Source organism: Eubalaena glacialis, chromosome 3 (genome assembly GCF_028564815.1).
Source record: "Eubalaena glacialis isolate mEubGla1 chromosome 3, mEubGla1.1.hap2.+ XY, whole genome shotgun sequence".
NCBI classification, from domain to species: Eukaryota; Metazoa; Chordata; class Mammalia; order Artiodactyla; family Balaenidae; genus Eubalaena; species Eubalaena glacialis.
The window spans coordinates 168,935,405-168,959,922 of record NC_083718.1 but is presented as its reverse complement, the minus strand read 5'-3'; the positions used below and the strand labels follow the sequence as shown (position 1 = coordinate 168,959,922).

The 24,518-nt window shown below is 49.8% G+C and overlaps 1 protein-coding gene across 4 annotated transcripts in view; it reads right to left on the bottom strand.

The window, feature by feature from the left end:
- Nucleotides 1-18,870: 18,870 nt before the first annotated feature.
- Nucleotides 18,871-24,518, bottom strand: part of TRIM62 (tripartite motif containing 62) — a 31,573-nt gene continuing 25,925 nt past the window's right edge. For all 4 annotated transcript variants that reach the window (XM_061186839.1, XM_061186840.1, XM_061186842.1 and 1 more), the window contains exon 6: nt 18,871-21,154. In XM_061186839.1, coding sequence (XP_061042822.1) covers nt 20,604-21,154 — 551 coding nt within the window. In that variant the 3' untranslated portion in view covers nt 18,871-20,603. The remainder of the gene's footprint in view (nt 21,155-24,518) is intronic.

The following is a 24,518-nucleotide window of genomic DNA, read 5'->3' as shown; positions in this document are numbered from 1 at the left end:
TCCTTCACCCCCCAGCCTGTTTAAGGCGGGTCCAGCCAGGGAGCCTGATGGGGGTCCAAGGGACACAAATTGTCATCTCTGTCCACCCCTGCTCAGGAAGGAGATGGTGGCTCTCTGGGTGTCCCCCACCCCCACCCCCCGCCACTCATTCCAGCTGTAAAGGGACCATACGGAAGGCAACAGGATGTGAGTTCCCAGTCAACCCTTTGCTCCATTTTAAACCCTCTTCCTGGCACCAAGGGGATGAGTAGCTAAGCCCGTGTAAACTTAACCTACAAAATTATCTGATATAAGCTCCTAACAGTCAGAGGGATCTTTATGAAACATGAATCCGATCTTGTCAATCCTCTGCTGAAAACCCTCCGGTGGATTCCCACTGTGATGCCAATGAAAGTTAAATTGCCTGAGATCTCCGCCCACTTTCCAACCTCATCTCCTGCCACTCTTCTCACCATGCACCGGCCTACTGGCCCCTTTTCAGTTCCTCACGTCTACTGAGTTCTTTTTTTTTTAACATCTTTATTGGAGTATAATTGCTTTACAATGGTGTGTTAGTTTATACTTTATAACAAAGTCAATCAGTTATACATATACATATGTTCCCATATCTCGTCCCTCTTGCATCTCCCTCCCTCCCACCCTCCCTATCCCACCCCTCTAGGTGGTCACAAAGCACCGAGCTGATCTCCCTGTGCTATGCGGTTGCTTCCCACTAGCTATCTTCCAGACCTTTGCCCTTGCTGTTCCTTCTGCCTAAATAGCTCTTCTTCCAGCTTCTCCAGGGCTGACTCATCCCTATCTTAAAGGGCTCACGTTAAATGTCACCTTCTCAGAAAGGCCTTTTCTGTACACCCTATTTAAAGTGGCCCCCCAGCTAATTATGTGGAGTCACATTTTACAGAAGTTAGATTCTAAAGGCAGTATTTAAGGCAAGAAACACATTGTCAAAGTTGTCACTGAAAATCCCTGAGAAAGCTATCATACTGGAGGCAGTACATCATTCCTCTCTTTGTGTTCCTCTAACACACCAGGCACATTTCCTTATAACCCCAAATAGCTCCATGATCTTTCTCCCTCACACCTTCAGATCTTTGCTCACATGTTACCTTCTCAGTGAGGCCTTCCTGACCACACTCTTTAAAACTGTGATACTCCCACCCCAGTATCCCATGATCCCCTCCGTAGCCTCACCTGTTACTCCTGCACCTCACAGCTCATCATCTGACATGCATTTTACTTAGAATTAGGCTCTTAAGGGCAGAGATGTGTTTGTTTACTGCTGTGTTCCTAGTGCCTAAAGCACTGCCCACAAACAAATATTCAACAAATAAGTTGAATGAATCTTTCAAGTCTCAGCTGGGGTATCTCCCTGTTCTCTTACTCTCTGCCTGGATATTGCACCTCTGTGCTTCCACAGCGTGCTGCATTTACCAATATTAAAGAACTGTTGATCGCAATGTATTGTAATCTTTCTACTCGTCTCCCCGCAAATCTGTTAATTCCACAAAGAGAGGGAATATTTCTCCTACTTGCCAATGTCATCTGGAGCCTGGGTTTGTGCTTAGCACAGAGTAAGTGCTTAGTGTCTTTTGAATAAACTAGTCTTGGAGGATGGCGGTGGGGGGGGGGTTACCCCTGAACCTCGAGGCAGGGGTATCTGGCCCCTTCTCCTCAGCTCCTGAACAGCAGCCTAGATCCTGCGAAGGGCAGGCCACTAACTGGAACGGGCTGGGGTCGCTGCAGGCTTCCAGGGTTGCACCCAGGAGGAGCGCGGGTCCACATACTAGTGAGCCTTAGGTGGGGAGGCATACAGGATGTCTCAAAAGCTCTTCCACTCAGCTGGGTGACCGTGAGGTAGGATTGCCATACAAAATATGGGACGCCCAGTTAAATCTGAATTCAGAAAACGACGGCTACTTTTTCAGTAAACGTATGACCCATAACTATTAGGGGTATCCTTATACTAAAACACTGTTGTTCCCCTGAACTTCAACTTTAACTGGGCGTCCTGCATTTTAGCTGCTAAATCCGGCAACTCTACCCTGCAAGTCCCTGTCTCTCTCTGGGGTCGTTTTCCCCATCTGTGCAATGCGGGTATTCCTGTGACACTTGCCTCAGGGACTCCTCAGGCGGAGCAAACCACCCCAAGGCCGTTCCTCCGCTAAAAGGAGTCGTGTGCGAAGCGCGCTGGTCTCGGGAGAGGTTCTCGCTGGGTGAATATGAACAAGCCCCTGTCTCCAGGAGCTCACTTTTCTCATCTGAGCCTCCGAGCCTAACCGGAGTGGAAACGATGCCCTTAATCACCTCCTAGCGTAACCTTACACGCTCGGCTTTCAGTCGCTTCAAGTACCCGTCACACCCCCGAGTCCCGGCGGACGCGGATTTCCGGCGGCGTGACGTCACTTCCGTGTCAGAGAGCCTCCCAGGCTTCGAGGCCCGTCTTCTGGCGCCCTCTGCTTGAGCGGAGGAGGAATTTACCAAACAGCGAGAAGAGACAGCCGAGTCCGTTGGCTGAAGGACGGACAGACGCCGCCCGCAGCCTCCACCAGGGGAAAATCGAACCTTCGCCGAGGGCGGGCCCCCACGAGCAAGGGGTCCTGTTGGCACGCAGGAGGCAGGCAAGGGGGAGACCGGGCCCCTGCTCGGCTAGAAAGGCCCGCAGTAACACCGGAACTGGGCTTCTGCCCACCAGCTACTTCCGCTTCCCCTTACAAAGTAGGAGCATCCTTGAGTAACGGGACCAGAGAGCTGTATCGATCTTGGGAGGCTCGTCCCCAGTGTCCTCCCCACTCATCCATTTCATTCCCTACAGGAGACACCCGATGAATTCACGCAGAAAATCATGGGCTTTGAAAGAATTCCTGACTTGCAGGCTAAGGTGTTTTACGTTTTAAAATAATAAAGAGTACTCACTGTGTGCCATGCCCTGCCCTCGCCCTTGACTCGCACTTTTTCGTTTAATCCGCACTAACCTGTGAAGTGGATTTTATGACACAGACTCCGACTCCTCAGTGCCTGTGTTGGAATCCTGGCTCTGCCAGTTATTACCTGTGTTTTCTGTGCCACAGTTTCTGCATCTGTAAAATGGAATAATACACCTACCGCATATCCTAATTCTAAGGATTAAATAAATTAACATATTTAAAGTGCTCAGAATAGCAGCTGGTCTGTGGTCACCATAGGAACCACTTAGGTTATTTCCATTTATAAATTAGGAAACTGAGGCTTAGATATGACGTAACTTGTCTAGAATAGATAGTAACTAGTGGAGGCAGGTTGGGAAGCATCTCTGCCTACTCTGGAAGAACCTCTCAGTCATACTCACCCAGCCCTCTTCCTATGGAAGCCTGTGGGGACCAGAATTGCCTTTAGAGCAGCACATGTATTTATTTAGTAGGACACTATTACCAAATGACTGCTCTCTGGGCATTTAATAATGCCAATTAAGATGGTGAGGTTCTATAACTTGTTCTATACATCTCCATTGAAGATGGTGAGGCTGCAAGATCCATCTCCTGCTAAATTTCATTGATATAAAAATCAGCAGAAACGAACTTCTGAACATGTCGACTTTGAGATCCAAGTGGAGATAATCATAATTTGGTGTGCTAAGTGGTGTGTTAGTGGCAAGCACAGGGTGCCAAGGGAAGTCTGATTAGGGATAGACATAACTGCCTGCTAGAAGTTAGGATGGACTTGGCAGAAGCAATGGATGGAAGCAGAAACCTTGATGGGTGAGTAGGAGTTGGCCAGGTAGAAAAGTCTGAGGGAAGCATTCCAAACCAGGGAAGTGGTGTGTAAAGGGATAGAAGTGCGATAATTCAGAGCTCTTTCTTAGGAACTGGAGTACAGGGTGGAAGATGAGAATGAAATAGTGATTGAGGAATATTATGAAGGGTTTTGTCCTAGTATCAGCAAGTTAACAGAAGTTTCTGAGAAAGGGAGAGAAGAGATCAGCTTTGCACTTTAGGTGGCTCACTAGGAGGCAGTGATGAGGTTGTGGTAGGCAGGCTCTAAGATGTCCCCAGTGATCCCAAACCATAGTGTTCACATACTGATACGATTCTCTCTCCTTGAGTATGGACTGGGCTTATTGATTCCATTCTAATGAATAGAATATGTTAGAAGTGACGGGTTACCATTTCTGAGATTAGATTACAAAAAGACCGTAACTTCTGTCTTTGGCACCCTCTCTTTCTTGCTCACGTGCTCTTAGGGAAGACATCTGCCATGTTGCAAGCTGCCCTATGGAGAGGTTTAGGTGTCCAGGAACTGATGTTTCTGTCCACTAGCAAGGACTTGAGGACTTCTAATAGCCACATAAGTGAGCTTGGAGGTAGTTCCTCCTCCAGGTGAGCGTTGGCATGACTGTAGCCCTGGCCAACACTTGGTGGCAGCCATGTGAGAGACCCTGAGCCAGAGGCACCCCTAAGCCATGCCCAGATTCCTGACCCACAGAAACTTTGAGGTAATAAATATTTGTGGTTTTAAGTTTTAACAAAAATTTAAGGTAATTTTGATGCAGCAATAGTTAACTAGATAATAGAGAGGGATTAGAAGCAAAGAGAAAGCAGGGGGGATTAGGAGGGGACACTTGTTCTAGGTCAGGGAAGAGATAATGAGAATCTGGATTGGGGCAGCAGCTGTGGGGGTAAAGAGCAGGGAACGGATTTGAGATAGGTCTGGAAACAAAGGAAAGACATTTGGCAATGGAGTTGGATGTGGGAATGAGGGAGGAGGCGGAGGAGAGAACAACACCAGTGTTTGGTAACATGGGGGGTGGTGTTAGCTAGAGTTGCCAGCATGCAGGCCACTGGGGATGAGTTTAAAAAGTAGCTCCTTGAGATTTCTGGCAACAACAAGATAGATCAACAAGCAGACTCTAGGTTGGACAAAGAGAACAGTCACTGTGGTCTGGGGGGAAAGTACTGCAGAAAAATAGAATCAAGGGAGTAAGAACTGGAAGGAACTCTCTTCCCTGAATTAGGTTTTCTTGTCAAAGTGTATGGTATACTACTCTCCCCTTCATCCGGTCATTCATTCAGCAAATATGTATTAAGTGCCTTCTCTGTGCCAGGCACTATCCCAGGCACTGGGGATGTAAAAGTGAGCACAAAAGTCTCTGCCTTCATGGCATTCCTATCTTCATTGCAGGAAGAGACAATAAGATTTTTGGCTTCTGGTTCTTACTCTCTCCAACAATGCTTCTGTCTTAATCTTTGACGATTTCAATATACACAGAGATGATCCTTCCAACATTGTTCTCTCAGTTTCTTGCTTCAGAGATCTTGTCCTCTCTCTACCTCAGGCACTCACTCCATGGTCATACCCTAGACCTTATCATGAATCTAATGCTCTAAACAATACTTCATGTCTTTCCAATTATTCTCCCTCCTGTTCTGACCCCATCAATCCTTCCATGCCAGGAAGTGAAATCTATTAATCCTACATTTTGCATTATCTCTCTCCCTGTTAATGTCTTCTTCTCCAGTTATATCAGTCAGGATAGGCTAGGTGCTGCTGCAGTAACAAATACTCCCAATATTTCAGGCTTATAGTTAAGGCTTACATTTTAAGCTTTAATACAACGAAGAAAGATTTATTTCTTGCTCACACAACTTGAACATCGTGGGTCAACAGAAGGCTCTGCTTTTCATAGTCAGAAACCCAGGGTGATGGAAAAGCCACCATCTCAAATAATGTTGGTCACTATGGGAAAAGGAAAAGAGAACTCTGGAGGGTCATGTTGGCAATTAACTGCTCCATGTAGAATCTGTAATCTGATTGGCCAGAACCAGTCACATGGCCATACCTAGCCTCAAGTGGACCAGAAAGTGCATTTCTACCCAAAGTCCAGAAGCAAGGGGTGGGGTTGGAGAACTGGAATATTTGTGAATAGCACTTAGAGTTTCCCATGCCAGCTGAAATTCCATGGTTAATCTTTATCATCACTTCCTTGCATTCACCCTCTACTTCCTTGCCTCTTTTTCATTCGTTGTATGTGCACTGTCTTAGCAAAACCACAACTCTGGTTAAATATAACTTTCCACTGTCACCCATGCAGCTGAAAGCTCCTCTTAGAGTTGCCAGCAACTTCTCAGGACAGGACCTCCAGCTTACCCTAGATTGGGCCAATATTCCTGTCTTTCATACTTCAGGATTGGAGGTGAGGTGTGGGCAGGAACATTCAGAGAAGACTTCATTGAGGGAGTAAAGAAACTTTTGTGAATTGATCTCCTACTGTGGACCACTGTGTATGCATAATTACCCTGGACTATGCCTTAAAGATTGGGGAAGATTTGCCTCTTTGGTCGCCAGAGAGGAAAGGGGGAAGATATGTGGGATGGAGTGATGGAGAGGAGATACACAAAGATGTGCAGGTGGGAAGTAGACTTAGTGTGTAGGGGCAGCAATGATGATGAGGCATGTTGCTCCTGCCTCCTAAGCCTCTCTTGAGTTCAACTGTATCTTAATATTCCTGCTGCTGCTGCCAAAGTCTACCATCATAATCTTTACCTCTCCTCTCTCTTCAACTCCTCCTAGCCGATCTCCCTAACTCTAGCCTCAATTCCTGTCCAGTCCGTTCTTTAAGTGGAAGTTAGAGTGATCTTCCTAAAATTATCTATCTATCTATCTATCTATCTATCTATCTATCTATCTATCTATCTATCTATCTATATCTATCTATCTATCTATCTATTTATGTATCTATCTATCTATATCTTATCATGTTACTTCCTGGCTTGAATCTCTTCAGGGGATGCCCACTGCTTTCAGAATGAAGCCAGGACTTCTTAGCAGGTCCTTTGCTGCCTTGAAGGTCCTAATCTGTGCTGTGCATTATGTTAGCCACCAGCCTCATGTGGCTATGGAGCACTCAGAATGTGGCTAGTCTGATTTGAGATGTGCCATAAATGTAAAATACACCCCAGATTTCAAAGACGTAGTTCAAGGAGAAGAATGTAAAACATCTCATTAGCAATTTAAAAATATTGACTACATACTGAAATGATAATATTTGCCTATATTGGGTGAAATAAAGTATTATTAAAATTAATTTCACTAATTTCTTTTTACTTTTTAAAATGTAGCTACTAGAAAATGTAAAAGTACATATGTGGCTCATATTATACATATAGTGGACCATGCCGATTGTATACCCCACCAGTTTCATCTCTCTGCACTACGTTAATTTTAGTTAAAGTTTTTTCATTAAAATGAACAGAAACTGGCTTTGAAAGAAATGAAAATTAAAAGTTTGGGGAACTGATTGCAAGGGGCTTCAGAATCAAAGGGATTATTGATGAATGGGTCTGGAAAGGAGCAGGGCAGCTCTAAGGGCCTCAGCAGCAGAGGTTCACAGACATTGATGTAACTCAGCTCCATTTCTGGGTCTCACATTCCACATTTCAAATTCCTAGGAAGAGAGAATCTGATTAGATCAGTTTAAATCAGGTGTGTCTACTCCTGGATCAATCCGCTGTGGCTGAGGAAAGAAGGACTCATTGTGAGCTGCCTACTGCACAGTTCCCACCCTCAACCCTCCAGCTACTATGTTCCTAAAAGGCAGTATAAGCACTCTAACCTCTAGGAGTCAGCAAGCTTTTTCTGTCAAGGGCCAGATAGTAAATGCTTTATGCTTTGTGAGCCATAGCGTCTCTGACAACTATTCCACTCTGCTGTGTAGAGCGAAAGCAGTCAGAGACAATACATAAGTGAATAGACATGACTATATCTCAATAAAACTTTATTTATAAAGCTAGAAAGTGGTCCATAGTTTGCCAACACCTTACCTTGTACTTTCTGTTCCCTCTGCCTGTACTATCCTTTCCCACCTTCCTTCCAGCAAGCTCCTAGTCATCCTTCAGTTCTCGGTTTAGATGCCACTTCTTGGAAACTTTCCTTAACCCTCCTCCCCTGGCTAGTTAGTGGTCTCTTCTTTATGCTCCCCCAGACTCCTGTACCCCATCCAAGCGCTTCTCATACTCTGTTGCCATTGTTCTGTTACGGCCACTAGATTACTAGTCTGGGTCTCATTTGTTGTTATAAACCCAGCACCTGGCATGCCCGGCACATGGTACACACCTGAGTATCACTGGATGAATGGAAGAAGCCGTGAACCTGTGGCTGGCGGACAGAGCAGATATCCTGAGATCTTAGGGCAGTGGTGAGAATTCTGGGCTTTTGTATTAGCTGCATGAAACCCATTTCCTCACTTTGTTGCTCCTCTGAATCCCAGGGCTCAGGCGGTAGACAAGGAGAGAGGAGGCTCCAGGCCGGGCAGGGGTCCAGGGATCTGGCAATTTCCATGCCATCCAAGCCTTGCCTGTCAGGGGCCTTAGGGCTGTGTTCCCCCTAAGAACCATGTAATAAGCTGAAACACCATGACCTCAGGAAAGCACTGGTGATGTGAGTGTGTAAAAATATGAGAAGTGGAAAGTTCTAAGGACTGCAAGCCTTGGATAATATGATAAGCCACACCCCAACTGGGGTGAAACCAGGAGTGCTCTCATCCAGTCCCTGGAGGAGGACTTCCTGCTCCTTGGTCAGGTTCCCTGTGGAGGCCCCACGAGGCAGGGGGCATCGCAGGGAAGTAGGGGGGCAGCGTGTGGCCAAGGGTAGCCTTGGTCTCATAGTCACCGAAGGCCACAGTTACAGGGGCTGCAGAATGGGCTTCCTTGACCTGAGAGGTTGATGAGTAATTTCCAGCAGAACCTGGACAAGGGCACAGGAGACTATGAGGTCCCACACGTGGTTGTGGCCTCTGTGAGGCTTCATCCAGCTCAGCACACCATCACTTGTTGCCTCAAGAGAGTAAGGAGAGTTTCTCCTCTTAAGGGAGACAAAGAATAAAGCTGAAATAGAACCTCCCTGTCCTTATGGTCCTTGAGTGACTTACCTGGGCCCCTCGTGTGGATGGCAGGCTGGGGTGGGTGACCCGAGACCACCGACGGCAGGTCTTCCATAAGATGCAGCTTATGACCAGCAGAGTGGACGAGGAGAGCAGGGTTGGGATGATGATCACCGCAGCCTGCAAGCCACCCACATCTGGCCGAAGGGATGGAGGCATCAGGGCAGTGGTAGTAGACTGCTCCCCAGGGGCAGGCTGTGCCCCTGCCCTCAGTAGCTGTGACCCACACAATACTGGGCTCCCAGGTCTGGAGGAGGCATGGTACAGAGCAAGAACAGGCTTGGCGGCAAAGACTGAGTGACCTTGGACAAGCAGCCAAAAGTACTTTTCCCCCAGTGTTTGGCACTTGTTGCTTGGTACATGTTTGTGGACTAAAAGGGAGAGAAGTGATGCTAATAACACCAGGTGCTTTATATACCTTGACTTATACAGGTTGGCAAGATGCTATTCCCATTTACCAGATGGAGAAGGTGAGATGCAGGGGCTGCCCCTTTGCCTCATATTCAACCCTTAACCACATGACCTCATTTCCGGACTCCTATCCCTAGCACATGCTGTTCCCTCTTCCTGGAACACTTTCCCCAGCTGTTACTCATGCTGCAGGTTTCAGCTTCTGTGGTACCACCTGCAGCAGGCCCCTCTTCTCTGAGTTCTTGCACCTCCCCTATTGTTCTAGCCCAGCCCTCTGCACATGTGCTGTGACTGCCTGGTCACTGCTGGCTCTTTGCTGGAGACCTGAGATGCACCTGTCCTTGCTCATCTCAGTGCTAGCACGTCGAAGGCACTCAGTAGGGATTTGTTAGGTAAGTGCTTGAGTGGGAGAGTGAGGGAGTGGAGAGGACAGTGGGACTCTCTAGGTGGAGAGTGGGGATGGGGCTCCTCTGGCCCAGCCCTCCCCCACCCACAGGTAATGCTACCTTTTCTCCTTCAGGACCTGCCCAAAGTCAACACTTCCCTGGACGGAGCTGGGGGAGGGTGGACCCAGGCTGGGCTGAACAAACACAGCCTTCCCCACCCCCAATCAGTTCTGGGCATTTGACTCCAGTGCAAGGACTGTTTCTGGTTCACCAGCTTCCCTCTGTGAAAACTGGTCAGTGCTATGTAGGAGGTGAGGGTGGGCTGGGAGGCACAAAGCCTGGATTCACCCAGCTCTGCCATGAACATGCTGTGTGACCTTGAGGAATTCACCTCCCCTCTCTGGCCTCAGTTTCCTCAACTGTAGCTAGGGAAGAATGATCCCTGCACACATCACAGTGGTGTGGGTATGGGAGGATAATAACAAGTGTGGGTTTGGGAGTCACACAGCCCTGGGTTCAAATCTGAGCTTTACCACTTAATTGGAAAATCATCTTAACTCTCTGGACTTAGTGTTCTCATCTGTAAAATGGTACCTCCTCTCAGGCTTGTTGTAAGGATTAAATGAGATGACAGCTAATAGTATGCATTCTGTTAATGATCCCTCAAGGCCTGGCGTACAATTAGATTTAACAAATCATAAGGGTGTTCAGGGGCTTGGAGAGAAAAGAGAGCATTTGGAAACATGGGTTCGAATTGGGTTACAGAATTTCAGAGCTGGGAATGTGCCTTAGGAACCTTGTGGTATGTCGGTGAGGAGACTGAGACCCACCCCTAAACTTCCCCCAGAGTGGAGAAGAGTCTTGTCCAAGATCACACTTAATTCCACACTATTTGGCTGGTAAATTCCTGGGGCAGAGCATGGGCTTCGGTTGGGAAATTGGGTATTTGCTTTGGAAAACTCTCAAGTGGCTCAGCTCCTTCCCCCATCCTTCCCCCACCTCCATCTGCCCCTGTTCCTCCCCCAATCTGGTCAGTATGAGGGAAAGCTGGCCGAAGAGCTGGCTGAAGTGCAACGGCAAGTCGCACTCCTCCCCTCACCCCCCACTTGATTCCAGAGGCCTTTCTCCACCTCAAGGTCAGGATCACCCAAGTCCCCTACCCCCCAGGATTGGAGGAGCCCAGGGTCCAGGAAAGCAGCCGAGGAAAGGGCAAGGCAGGTATCTACTTACTGCACCGGTGGGCAGCAGTGGAGAAGTTACAGGGGGGCTCTGAGCCCATCAGTGAGGTGTTGGGACCTTCGCTCAGGAGGGGTGGAGGCAGCAGGTGCTCAAGGCCTTCCTGGGCCTTCCCTTCCTGAAAGTAGGGGCAGGCCAAGGTTACACCCTGGAGCAACAGGTTCTGGCCCACTGTTGTAGCAGGCTCCCTACTCAGAATGGGGCTTAGGAAGAGCAGGCTTCTAGTGGGGCCCTCAAGGTCAAACAACCTTACTGTATTAAACTGATGCTGTAGAAGACTATTTAACAGCATGGAAAAAAAATTCAATGGAGAAAAAAAATAAGCTATGGAACAATAGGAGAGTGTGTTCGATTTTGGTAAATAATACTCACATGGAAAAAAAAAAACTGTAGACCTTATCACCCAAACACTAGCAGTGGTTATCTCTGAACAGTGGTTGATGGGTAATATTTACTCTGTGTGTCTTGACTGTATTTTCCAAATTTTCTATGATGAACATGTTATAAGAAAAAAAAATTTACTTAGGAAAGCAACATATTTAAAATGAGCAAGACTTCTGACCAACAAATTCTATTTGTAGGAATTTACAGAACTCATAGGAAATAAAGAATGAACATATTTTTGTAAAAGAAAATTCTGTTTTTGTTTATGCATAAGGAAGAATGCCTGGAAGGACCTGCACCAAACTGTTAATAGCTGTTGACTCCTGGGAGTGGGAGGAGGGGACTTTCTGTTTTATGGTCTTACGTCTATTTGAATTTTTTTGCAATAAGCAGAAGTTATTTTATAATTGAAAAAAAAAAAAAGACAAACAATCAAACAATGTCCCTAGTCTTTGCCGGCTCTTCCTGGTTCTCTCTGTGCACAATCTGGCTGGGGGTGGTCAGTGTGCTCACCCTGGGCATCTTCAGGGAGGAGCCATCCCTGGTCTCTAAGCTCTCTCCCAACTTGGAGATGGAGTGCTTTTCATGATTCCAGCTTGGACGCTAACCAGCTCCAGCCAGCAAATATTTTCTGAGACACTCTCTGCACCCATGTCCCCGGGGAACATGATCCCTGCTTCAAGATGCTCATGGTCTAGTGGTAGTGGAAGACCCAAAGTGCTACAAGGGTCCAGAGCATTGAGTTCTGCTGGATCTGAACGACCAGGGCAGCTTCACCTTGAATGGGACGTGAAGGATGAGTAAGATTTCAACAGGGAGGAAAAGGAGGGCAAGGGCATGCTAGGAGGCGGATGGGTATTACAAAAGCGGAGGTGTTAAGGACCAGAATCTGCTTAACATTTTCCATTTGGGATCCTAATATTCTGAGTGCTCTGATTCTAACATTATAGGCACCAGTTTTTTCTTCTCCACTGTGAGACCCCCAAAACAGAAAGGCAGTTGTTGTGTCACCATTAGCCTGCTCGGTATTGGTGAGGGGGAATGAGGGCTGAAAGCTTGGCCAAGAGTAGGACTTGGATCGGTTCAGTGCATGGGAGCCACGGTCATTTCTGGCTGGGTCTGTGCCCACACAGTAACAGCTGCTGTAGTGCTGCCCATGTGGAGTCGTAACAGTTCTTCTCTGTCCTCCTATCCCTACTATTATCTTTCTCCCACCTGCTTGGTGTGGTGCCTGAAATTCCACCACTAGCTACTTTTTTTTTTTTTTTTAATTAATTATTTTATTTTTGGCTGTGTTGGGTCTTTGTTTCTGTGCGAGGGCTTTCTCTAGTTGCGGCAAGCAGGGGCCACTCTTCATTGCGGTGTGCGGGCCTCTCACTATCGCGGCCTCTCTTGTTGCAGGGCACAGGCTCCAGACGCGCAGGCTCAGTAGTTGTGGCTCACGGGCCTAGTTGCTCCGCGGCATGTGGGATCCTCCCAGACCAGGGCTCGAACCCGTGTCCCCTGCATTGGCAGGCGGATTTCTCAACCACTGCGCCACCAGGGAAGCCCACTAGCTACTTTTTAAGAGAGGTTTCTGGGACCTCCCTGGAGGCGCAGTGGTTAAGAATCCACCTGCCAATGCAGGGGACACGGGTTGGAGCCCTGGTCCAGGAAGATCCCACATGCCGCGGAGCAACTAAGCCCGTGTGCCACAACTACTGAGCCTGCGCTCTAGAGCCCACAAGCCACAACTACTGAGCCCGCGTGCCACAACTACTGAAGCCCACTCCTAGAGCCCATGCTCTGCAGCAAGAGAAGCCACCACAATGAGAAGCCCGTGCACCGCAACGAAGAGCAGCCCCCGTTCGCCGCAACTAGAGAAAGCCCGCGTGCAGCAACGAAGACCCAACACAGCCATAAATAAATAAATAAATAAATAAATTTATTTATTTATTTATATATATTAAGAAAAGAGGTTTCTATTATAAATGTGCATGGGTCAGGGAGGGAGGCATTGCAAACCATAAGTCAGTTACCCCAAGGAACACAGGAGGGTAAGTTTTGATGGTGGAATGAAAGGGATGGAGGAGCGCATTCCAGAAGTGTGACAGAAGGAGACCCTTAAAGAAGAAGGGGGGGCAGTGAAGGGGGTGGGCACTGCTGGACAAACTCCATGAGGCTGCCTCAAGCTAGAACCCTAGAACCGGGGGTTGCCCCATAGCCCAGGGCCACCCATCTCTCTTGTTGAACCAACAAGGAGTGGACACCCATAAGGTGGTGATGCCAGGAGCTGTCCAGGGTCACTGGTGAGTCAGGCACCAAGTCAGGGCCCACTCCAGATTTAGCAGGTTTGCCCAGATCTCAACCCTCAGTCTGCATCTGTGGGACGCACACACCTCCAGCTAGTCTCTGCTTTTTCTGGGACCTCCTGGGGCCCTTATCTGCTTCTCCGTTCTCCCAGTGGCAGAGGAGAGCTGCTGGGCCCCAGGGCCCCATTCCTGGCTTGTAGATCTGGCAGCTTAGTCATGGAGGGGCTTTGCCTGGGGTGTGCAGTGGGCAGAGGAAGCAGGCCCAGGGGCTCAGCCTACAGGGAGTGAGGGAAAGCCCCTTCTCTGGGAAAAAAAATTCCAAATCCCCGACCACCTGGGGTAGCAGGGCTGACACTAGTGCCATGGAATCAGGGGATGCCCTCGGGTCAGTGCCCTCACTTACCTGTGACTCCCTGTGGCTCAAGTAGCTGCCCAGGTGGCTTTGTCCTTGCTGTGGCTAGTTCTGGCTCTGGCTCTGCTGCCAGAAAGGGAGGTACCAGGTGTGGGCAGGCACCGACTGACTCTGCCCTGGAGGAGGGGCTACGGAGGCCCGGCCAATTCTCCATTCTCTTCGGGGAGGAAGATGGAGAAAGGTACCCGCTGTTGGTGCCTGGAGCTGCAGGGACACAAGCCACTCCCCTTCTCCTTCCGCTCTGATGCCAGGTTTCCAGGGGGTGGGAGGAGGCATCAGCATCCACAGCGGGGAGATTAAAGGTTGTGTGGAAAGAGCCGATGGCTGTGAGTCTGCAGACCTGGGTCTGGGCCTGGCTCTGCCTCACGGGCTGGTGACTTTCCTTGTGGGCCTCAGTTTTCTTACCTGTGAAATGATGGGGTTGAGACCAGTGGTCTTTTAGCAGCCATCGTGGAATCTGTGATGCTGGCTAGCACGTTCAGCTGGGCTAACTCCACCCCAGAGAGGACTTTCTGACTCTGCTTTGTTCCTCTTCCTTGTCGAGGAGCTGGAGCCACCACTCTGAGGGCACCCTTACACCCCGCTGACCTTTTAGTTATGGGGACCCTTCTCCTCTGAGCACCACCCACCTCAGCCCTGCCCCTGCCCCCTCCCAGCTGGCCCTCTGTGCTCCTTTTTCTTTCCTGGGTGGGAGGCCCTCTCAGCTGGCCATTCTCCCTCCTCAGTGACTGGGAGCCAGGACACCTGGGTTCTGGCCTTGCCTCTGCCATGTGCTATATGACCTTGAGCTAGAAACCAACTCTCTCTGGGCCTCCGGATTGGGCTGGAGGAGCCCCCAATCCTCCAGCATTCAGACTTGATCACATCATGGCCCACAGTTTTGGGGAGCTCACCAGGGCCTGGGCTTTGTGTCCCTGGCTCCAGCCTCTTGAAAGGCCCTCCCTTGTCATGACATCAGAGTAGGAAGTCCCTGGTCCTCTGGTCCAAAGTGTCCACTCTTCCCCTAGTTCACTGAATTTCTAGGGTGAATGGGGGGCATTTTGTAATAGTCAGAAATATGATAGAACTGTCAAAATTTTGAAAGAAGATGGAAGACTGTTCTTTTCTCTATCTAGGGTAAACAAAAATCCACATAATTTAATCCAGATAGAAAAGAAAAACAAAGGAAAATGAGCATATTTCAGAATAAAAGTATCCCCCCCCTGCTATTTTTTTAGAGGCTGTGCTTCCTGAATGCATCTCTACTCCCCTCTCCTTCCCTCTCCCTCCCCCTCCCCTCCCCCTCCCCTCCCCCTCCCCTCCCCCCTCCCCCTCCCCTCCCCCCTCCCCCTCCCCTTCCCCCTCCCCCTCCCCTCCCCCCTCCCTCTCTCACTCCCTCTACTTCTGATTTCTGCTCTGCTTCCCATCACCCCCTATTCCCCAGAGACACTGGCTAGACTTGTAGGTGTCCCAGAGTAAGGAGAAATTATCATGCCCTGGTGGCCAATGACAATTCAGCACCTTGGCCAGCACACCAACCCTCCCCTGACCTCACCACTCCTGGCCACCTGCATTTAAGCCTGTGACATGGTCCTTTGAGACGGACATTCTGGTGGAGCATTTGAGGATAGTGAACAGGGCAAGACTCAGGCAGGAGGGGAAGAAGCCAGGAATTCTGCCCAGGTGTGAGCAGTCAGCCTCCCGGGATGTCCTCTCTGGCAGGAGGGAAGGCCCATCCCTAGAGCCCCTGAGCTGAGACTGTGCTGTCAAGAGACCTTGTCTCCTCTCTCCATCTTCTTCTCCTTCTCTCTCTCTCTTTTCCCCCACCCCACGTTGGGCCCTCTCCCCCTCTCCCTTTCAAAGCTGAGCTAACGGGAGACTGTTTAACTTCAGTGTTTCCATAGGAGTCTGTTGTAGTTTAACTCCGGCACACCAGTAGCTGAGATGAACAAAGGAGAGACTCGAGGTCCAACTATTCATCCTTTCTTTGCACTTCAAAAAAAGAAAAAAAAAAAAAAAGAGACCTTATCTCTGTTTTTTGTTCCTGCTGCCTGCTGCCACCCCAGAGAGAAAGACCCAGAGCTAATGGCCTTGTTAGGTGCTGAGCAGGCCAAGCCCTGGGACCAACATTAGACTTACAGAATCCTGGACCATCAGAGCTAGTACCTTGGCAATCAGTTAACTAGATCCCTAGCCCCTCCCTAATAGAGATGGAGAAACAGAGGTCCAGGAAGGGAGAGGGACCCGCTCAGGGTCACATAGTGCCTTCATAAGTCCACCTCTGACCTGGGAGGTACATGAGGCGGAGCCTGCAGATGAGACTTGACTCACAATTGTGTAATTCTTTTTTTTTTTTTTTATGGCAACGAATGTTAACTACATTTATTATGGTGATCATTTTGCAATATATACAAACTTTGAATCATTATGTTGTACAGCTGAAAGTAATATAATGTTTTATGTCAATTATACATCAATGAAAAAATTGTTGGTTTCTCAACCTCATGACAACTAGGTTTAATAATCTTAACCATTGGCATGAATCAACTATACCTAACATTTTAAAATGTCTGTACATGAGCAATCTTTAAAGCTATATTAGTCTTAGGCTCTGCCTCCATTATTCATAATTAAAATGATGAGCAAGATCTTCAAAAAATAGGAGGCCCATTTAAAGCTCTGCCTTTTACTAAATCTTTGCTGAATATTGGAAGTCTAGCACTAACAGGCATACCATTCCTGACAGGCTTCTATTATGAAAAAAGGACAACGGAAGTAAGGCCAATCTTTCGAAAGTTCTTTACATTAAATAGATGAAGTAATCTTAATCGAAATAATAAACACTAGCTCTGCCCCCATATGGGCTTGTTAAGGTAGCAGAGCCTGGTACAATTGCGTAATTCAATGGTGTGGAGCCTGGGTTAAGCTCCCACCTTGAATCCCAGGGGGATTACAGTTCTGGTGGCTGCTGCCTGTCACTGAAGTGGTCCTCGAAGTTGAAAAGCATTTCCAGGGCGGTAAGTGAAGAACTGGGCTTCAGCTTTGGACAGGCCTGGGTCTGATTTCCAGCTCTGCTGAGTACTGGCTGTGGGTTCCCCGGCAAGTAGTGTTTCCCAGCTCAAACACTGAGATAATGATACCAACCTCATGGGCTTGTCTTGATGTTAGAGAAGGTGCAAAAAGTACTAGCGCTTTGCTTGCTGACCACAAACAGGGATGCAAATGGGGGTTTCTGTCATTCTATCAATTCTTTCCTGCCCTGGGGAAGATCTTTCCTGATCCCTCCTTCCTCTCCAAGGCTGTGCTGCCTTTACCTCCCCTCTTTGCTTACCTGTTAAATGTGGGGTTCCTGGTATTAGCCTGGTAACCCCAGATTCTTTCATTCAGGATTTCTCTGGACACGTCATACCTCTTAGAGGTACCCTGATTTCCCAGAGTCCCCAGTTGTGTGTTCAGATTAGGTCCCTACAGTTACTCCCAGACACTTGGAAACTGGGAGTGAAGACTGGGCAGCGACCAGCCTTTCTTGGACCTGGTGCTGAGACTGAGTGGGGGAAGGCGAAAGAAGGAGCGTGGATGGGGTGCTTCTCCTCCAGAGGACAGATCCACCGAGCAAAAATAGAGGGGTGTGGCTTTGGGGGAGTCACAGGGATCTGAGAGCATGGAGGTGGGGCGTGGAGATACTCTAGTTCCAGTATCAACCCCTACAACTTCTCTGTAAACTGGGGTGTTCTCCATCAGCCAATCAGAGACCTCTCCCTCTGCCCTTGCCAACGGCCCCTCCTCCTCCTTGTTCATGTCCCTCTTCCGAGAACTGCAAACAAATCAATGACTGGGGTAGTTCCCTCTCTTCCCTCCCCTGCCTCCTGGTATAGGTGAAGGTCCACCTCAGAGAGCATCCAGTATAACCTCCCTCATTCTGTAGGTGAGGAGACTGTGGAAAGGACCCTCACGGTACAAAATGAGTCAGCACAGAACAAAGACTAGGCCCAGCAGTCCTGTTTCCAAGGCTGCTGCACTGCACAACTGCAGGGGGTCCCAGTGGCCTTTCTACTTACAGTGTGAACAGCCTGTGTGTCCACATGCGGGGCCCTGTCTCCTGGCCAGGCTGCTTCCCCCGTCAGTCAGAGGTGGGATGGACCTCCTTCAACACAGCAGACCTGGGGACCTTCCTGGCCTAGGTGGTCCCACACCCCTCACAAGGCACAAGGAAGAAGATAGACTGCCTAGGGGCAGAGCCAGCCCAGAGGTTCAGAAAACCCACACAGTTCCAGGCACTGATTCTGGGTGGCAGCTGGTGTGAGAGGCAGGTCCTCCCTAAGTGCACTGCACTTTGCAGCTTCTCCTCCAGAGGACAGAGCCGCTGAGCAAAAATTATGTGAGATTGGTGTGATTATCCCCATTTTCCATGTGAGAAAACTGAGGTCCAGAGAGGTTAAGTCATTTCTCTAAAGGCACCCAGTGACGGAGCCTGGATTTAAGCCTAGGTCTGTGGGGTTCCAGTGACTAGGCTCTTGCCACTGTCTCATAATCTCCCCTCTGTCTGTTCCCAAGGCTACCACCACGCCCTCCTCCAGGCAAAGACTGACAGTCTGCCCTGGCTGGTAAGTTCTGACGTGAGTGCCTTGGGCTCACTCAGTTCTAAACTCACTTACCAGGTATGGGACATGGGACTGTAGGCAAGTCATGTCCTCTCTATGAACCTCATTTTTCCCCCTCTGTAAAATGGGCATAATACTATCTACCTGGTAGGGTTGCTTTGTGGTTTAGCTATGCTGACGTATGTACGCTGCCTGGGCCAGGATAGATGGGCCTCTGTGTGTGTCAAAATGAATGGAACTGACCGCTCACAGCCTGTAACTTTAATTTAATACAAATTCATCATAACTCACAAAATGGGCAACATTTAAAATAAAAATACTGCTGGGGGTGGCCCAGATTCTGGTAGCTGAATGGGTGGGGTGAGACTGAGGATTCCTCCCGCCCAAGGGAGGCCCCAGTGGGTAGCAGTTGTGAGGTGGGAGCCCCCCAAGTTCAGCTAGTCTGGCTCCTTTGAGATGGGTGTGGTCAGAGACCCCAAGTTCAGAATCTAGGCCCCAGGACTAGAAAGAAAAGCTAAGGCCTGGGAGACATTTCAGCTTGGTCCTGCAGGCCCGCTCCTGGGGCTCCTGTCCTGAACAAGGACAAAGCCACGGAGCAGGACACCTAGAGGCTCTGCTGCTTCAAAGCCAAGGCCTAGAGGTGGATTCCAATGGCAAAAACTGAAGGTGGGCTTGTTCAACATCCATTCTAACTTTCTTCTATTGTGCCTTTTTGTACGGATGAGGCTGGAAAGAAGAAAAGTACATTTCCCAGACTCCCTTGCAGCCCAGGTTCTGGATCTGACTTAAGTTTCCCCACACAGAATCCCTCGTAGACATTTGGATCTGGAAATTGAATTGAATGGGGGGAGGCAGCCCTCAGGACATCCACTGACTGGCGTGGACAGTAGCAGAGTCAGTGCAGTTCTGCAGCCAGCGGCTTCTTGATGTAGGGGCTTCCTGCAGATGGGAGCAGTGTTCCTGGTCACAACAGACATGATGAATTTGGCGGCTGGGAGCTGTTCCTGGAAATTCAGCAGAGTCTGCTCCTCCAGCCCTTCCAATGATTTTACAAAGCCACTAGGGACCTGGTAATAAATCCTTGTCTAAAGCTAAAGCAGCTCTTGTTTTCTGCAACAGGATCCCAACTGAGACAGATGCCAAGATTGATGAGGGGGGCCCAGCTGACACCCACCCCAGTGCTCAGGGACTGACTAAAATAACTGGTCCCCACAGCCTCGCTACACCCTAGCCTGGTCACAGAGGCCTGGCTGGACCCTTGTTTGGAGCTGCTGGGGACCTCCACCATCCAGTGATGCTTGCCCTACGTCGGGGTGTGCCATTATCTGGCCTTAAGAGCTGTGGGTAGGAAGGTGGTGGCACAGTGACTGTAACATGTGGGCTTAACCACTGGGTGCCTTCCACAGGCCACAACATCACTTCTACCCGCAGATAAGTGGGAAAATCATGAAGCTCTTGGTACAGGGATGGAAGGAGAAGGTGGTTCTCAGGCAACCCTGGGACTAGCTGCCGCCTGTGTCCACTGTGGGCTGGGATTGAGGATAAAACGGCCCATCACTAGCTTGGTCAGGGGCAAGTCTTAGGCCTGGAAGCATAAGAGGGTTCTGTGTCTCTTTCAGGCAGCCAACTGCTGGCAAAAACGGACACATCCTGAGCTTAGGGCATGTGGGCAGGAGGGAGACATAGGGACGCAGTCCCCTGCCCCTGAGAGGAGGGGGATGAGGGTTGGGCAGGGGCTGCCCTGAGGAGAAGCCATGTCACATCCTTGGACCAAAGCTGTATCCCCATTAAGGTCAGAGCTACAGAACGTCAATGCTGGAAGAGCTTCGGAATCGTGGAGCACAACCTCCATTTTACAGACAGGGAAATGAGGGTAAACAACTGGCCTGAGATCTCAGGTTGGCCCGGCTGGGCTGGAGTCCCGGCCTCCGCTCTCCGGGGCAGGGCTCTCGCTGGTGGCCATGCTCAGGCCTGCGGTCTCCCTCCGCAGCACTAGATGCGGACCGTGTTGATCCGCAGCGGCTGCACGTTCTTGCCATTGGCGTGGCTCTGCCCAGGGCTGAAGTAGGAGCAGAGCTTGCCGGGGAACTTCTCGCGGAAGGTGTACAGCCAAGACATGTCATCGGCGTTATAGAAGATGAGCAGGCCTTGGTCGTAGTCCAGGAAGACGCCCACCTTGTCGAGCTTGTCGCGGACATTGAGCCGCGTCCAGGGCTCGGTGCAGGCGCTGTACTGGTTGCCGTCGTGCATGACGATGCAGTAGAAGCCGCGGCTAGGCTGGATCTGGATGCTGCCCTTACGGCTCGCGGCTTCGTGTGCCAGCCCGATCACCCACTGGGTCTTCTCCGCCACCACCACCTCCCAGTAGTGGACGCCGCCACTGAAGGCCTCAGAGCCCAGCACCGACACCTCCACGTCGAAGCGCTTGGGTGAGTCCTGCAGCGGCTGTGGGTGCAGGTTGCCGTAGGCCACGATGGTGCAGTCGTCGGACAGGATGAGGCGCTGGTGGGCGGTGCCCGGGTCCAGGGTCAGGGCGGCTGGCACTGCCAGGGATGGAGGAGGAGGAATAGAAGATGAGTGGGGAGAAGGCGGTGGACCCACTCTATGGGGCCTCCCTGAGGACGGGTTCTGGTTGGCCCCCAGGAGGCTGTGTGATGCTGAATACAAGCCTGCCCTCTCTGGGCCTCAGCTTCCTCCTCTGTAAAATGGAAGGGTGACAGCTAAGGTCCTTTCGGATTTTAACCTGGCTGCAGGGGACAGGAGCTATGGCTGCTTCTTCACTGATGGTGTCCTGGGGCAAGGCACACAGTGGGCACTCCACAAGATTTGTTGAATAGATCTGAATTGGTAATTTCAGATTTGGGTAATTTCAGAGCTGGGAGGGAGCTTAAAGATTATTCGGGGGTTGGATAATCACCCTATGGGGTGCTTTGGAAATTTGTTGGGGTGTTTCGGTTGTCTCAGTAGGTGGGATCCAGGGATGCTAAATGCCCCGTATGAAATGCACAGGGCGGTCCCATGCCCCCACCGATGAGTTTCAGACGCTCCACCAGATATTCATGTGGATGAAAAAATCTTCACAATGACCTGAAGCTACAGCTTAACTCCATTTTACATATAAACATGAAATAACTTTGTACAGTTTTAATATATACTGAATGTTTTGAAATGCAATTACCATATAAACTGGGGGAAGACTGAATTTGTTTTGTCTGGAATGTCACTGAGAATTGTTCACTTTTTTGGAAAATACATCTCTAAGAAGAACACCACTGACCAATAAAACCTACCTATTTAAGACTGCATTTGAGGCAGAATGATGTTTTAGCCATGGTGTGAGCACCTGACTCGTTCATTATGTTTTCTAGGGTGGTTGTGAGTGAGCATCTACATATTGACATATACAGTATTTTATTATAAATAATTTCCTTCTATTTTTCCTTTATATCATAGAGTATATACACACATATACATATATATGTATATGTGTATATATACTTGAAATTGTGAAAAGGTCATACTATCTTTGAGACATTACAAATTATTTGTTATGAAAAGTAGATGATGGGTCTGAAAAAGTTGAAAACCACTGATTCTAGGCCAACTCTCCCATTTGACAGATGGGGAAACTGAGACCCAGAGAGATGTGACTAGTCTCAAGTCACCAGGCAAACACTGGCAGAGCCAGGACTAATCAAGACCGGGTGCAATCCAGCCCCAGTCCTCTCTTCCTGCCTACCTCTCACTCAACACCCACCACCCCACTCAGGCCCAAAGCCTTCGCCCAGACTGTTCCCTCCACCGCCTCATCTCTGCTTGTTGTAATCACACCCCATCAGGCTCAGTTCCAGGGCCCATCCTCAGGGAAGCCTTCCTGGTTGCCCAGCAGGTATGCTCACTCCTTCCTCTGAAATTCCTTAACTTTGTTTGTGCCCCTCTCCTGATACGTGGGGTAGTCTTCTGTGCCCATATCTTACCCCCATGTACACCAGGAGGGCAAGGACTGTGTACTCTCCTACCAGGCTCTCCCTGGTGGGCCCAGTGCCCAGCACACGGCCTGGCATGCGGAATGTTTCCAGAAAGGCTCACCAAATTAAACTTGTGTTGGTCTTTGGGCAGGCAGCACAGGCTGGGGCACCTGGCTCTGGGCCGGCCACACTGGCTTAGCAGGTCTGGCTCTCAAAGTCTCATGAACTCTTGTCAAGGACTCTGTTTACTCTTGCCTCCCTGAGGGAGCTGATGCTCAGCCAGAAGGAGGAACCTAGAATTGGCTCTCATTAGCCTGGATGAGCATTTCCAGGGCAGAGTAAGGCAGAGGGGAGAAAAGGAGAAGGAATCCTGTCACTAGTTCCTTGGAGCAAAGAAAGGACTCCTCCAGCTGGCTCTCTGCTGCTTTCCTTATCTGGCGGAGCAGAGGCATGATTATACGTGGCAGGAGCATCATCACCTCCTACTTGAGCCACCTCTGCTGGCTGCATATACGCAGAGAAATAAAATGCCTCAGTGATGGCAATCATCTGTAACAGGGGGTGACAGCCAGTCCCTGAACTGTGCTCCTGTTCACAGCCCACTGACTAAACTGGCCATTGACTTACAGCAAGCTGCTTCCATGAGCTCTGTCAGGGATAAATTTAGTCTTGAGCTTTACACTCTTCTTTCCTGTTCTTAGAAGTCAGAGGGCTGTATGGAAACAATTAGCCCTGTGACTAGAGGGGTCAATGGAAACACAATTTTCTATCCAGGGACACAGAAGAGGGGAGCCATGAGAAGGAGGACACTGAGGCAGTGTGTGAACGTTTCGCCCTGTCATCTGGTCACAGCGCAGCCTGTCAGACCAGAAGGCTCCTGCCATGTGGAATGTGGGTGTTCCCACAGTGGAGTCCAGAGGTAGGAGGTGGAGGGGATGTAGGAAGTATGTGTGAGGGGGAGCTCAGGAGAGAAGAATCATCTAATTAGACACACATGGGGCCACTCCTACTGGCTGTGGAATGTGGGTCATACTCAGGTGTCTATGGCAGAGGGGCAAGAGGGACAAAGTGGGCACATTGCCAAGGTGTGGGCAGCTGCGGTTGAGTGCCCCACGGGAAACTGGGCCTTATGTCTTAGGTGCCCAGGATGATTTGAGGAGACCAGCGACAGGCAGAAACCGAGGTTAGAAGGACCAGTGGGGAGACTAGCACGCAGGCAGGAGGGCTCAGCCCCATACTCTTAAGCCTAAGTAGGGCAACGTGGGCCCTTCCAGTGCCACTGATGAGTGGGGAGGACACCCTAGGAGGCAGGCAAGTGGGCTTTCAGTGGTTCTGAGATTGGGCCTGTAGGACGGAGGAAATCCTCACTGCACTGAGGGCTAACTCCTTGGCGCGGACCCACATGCTTGAAGCCCAGGGGACTTGCCGGAGATAGGACCTGCCACTCATTGGGTGTGCTTAGGGGCGGGGTCTGCCGTTCATCGGTCAGTTCTGGCAATAGAGGTGGGGCTAGGGGGCGGGACCTGATCCACAGGGGGCTGGGCCCAACAGCCCATAGGGTGAGGCTAGGGGCAGGGCCTGGCATTCTTATTAGGCAAAGGGTGTGGCTTGATTCTTAGGAAGCTTTTACACCCCAAAAGGTGGGCTGAGGTCCACCTCCTCATAAACAGAGGTCCTGTCTTCGGGCCTCTCTCAAGTCCTCCCGGAGGCTAGGGCTGACAGGAGTAACAGCCTTTAGACCAGAGAGGTACCCAGCTGGGGACATGGCAATACCTTTTCCCCCTCTGAGAAGTCAGTCCCTGTGCGGGCACTGGCAATCCCTCGACCCATCTTTTATTCTCAGGAGAGGTGACAGACTCGTCAGACAGACACAAAACAAATCCCGTCCCCTGGGGTTCACAATTTTACAGGTCAGAGCTCTTTTCTAGGTCCTGGGACA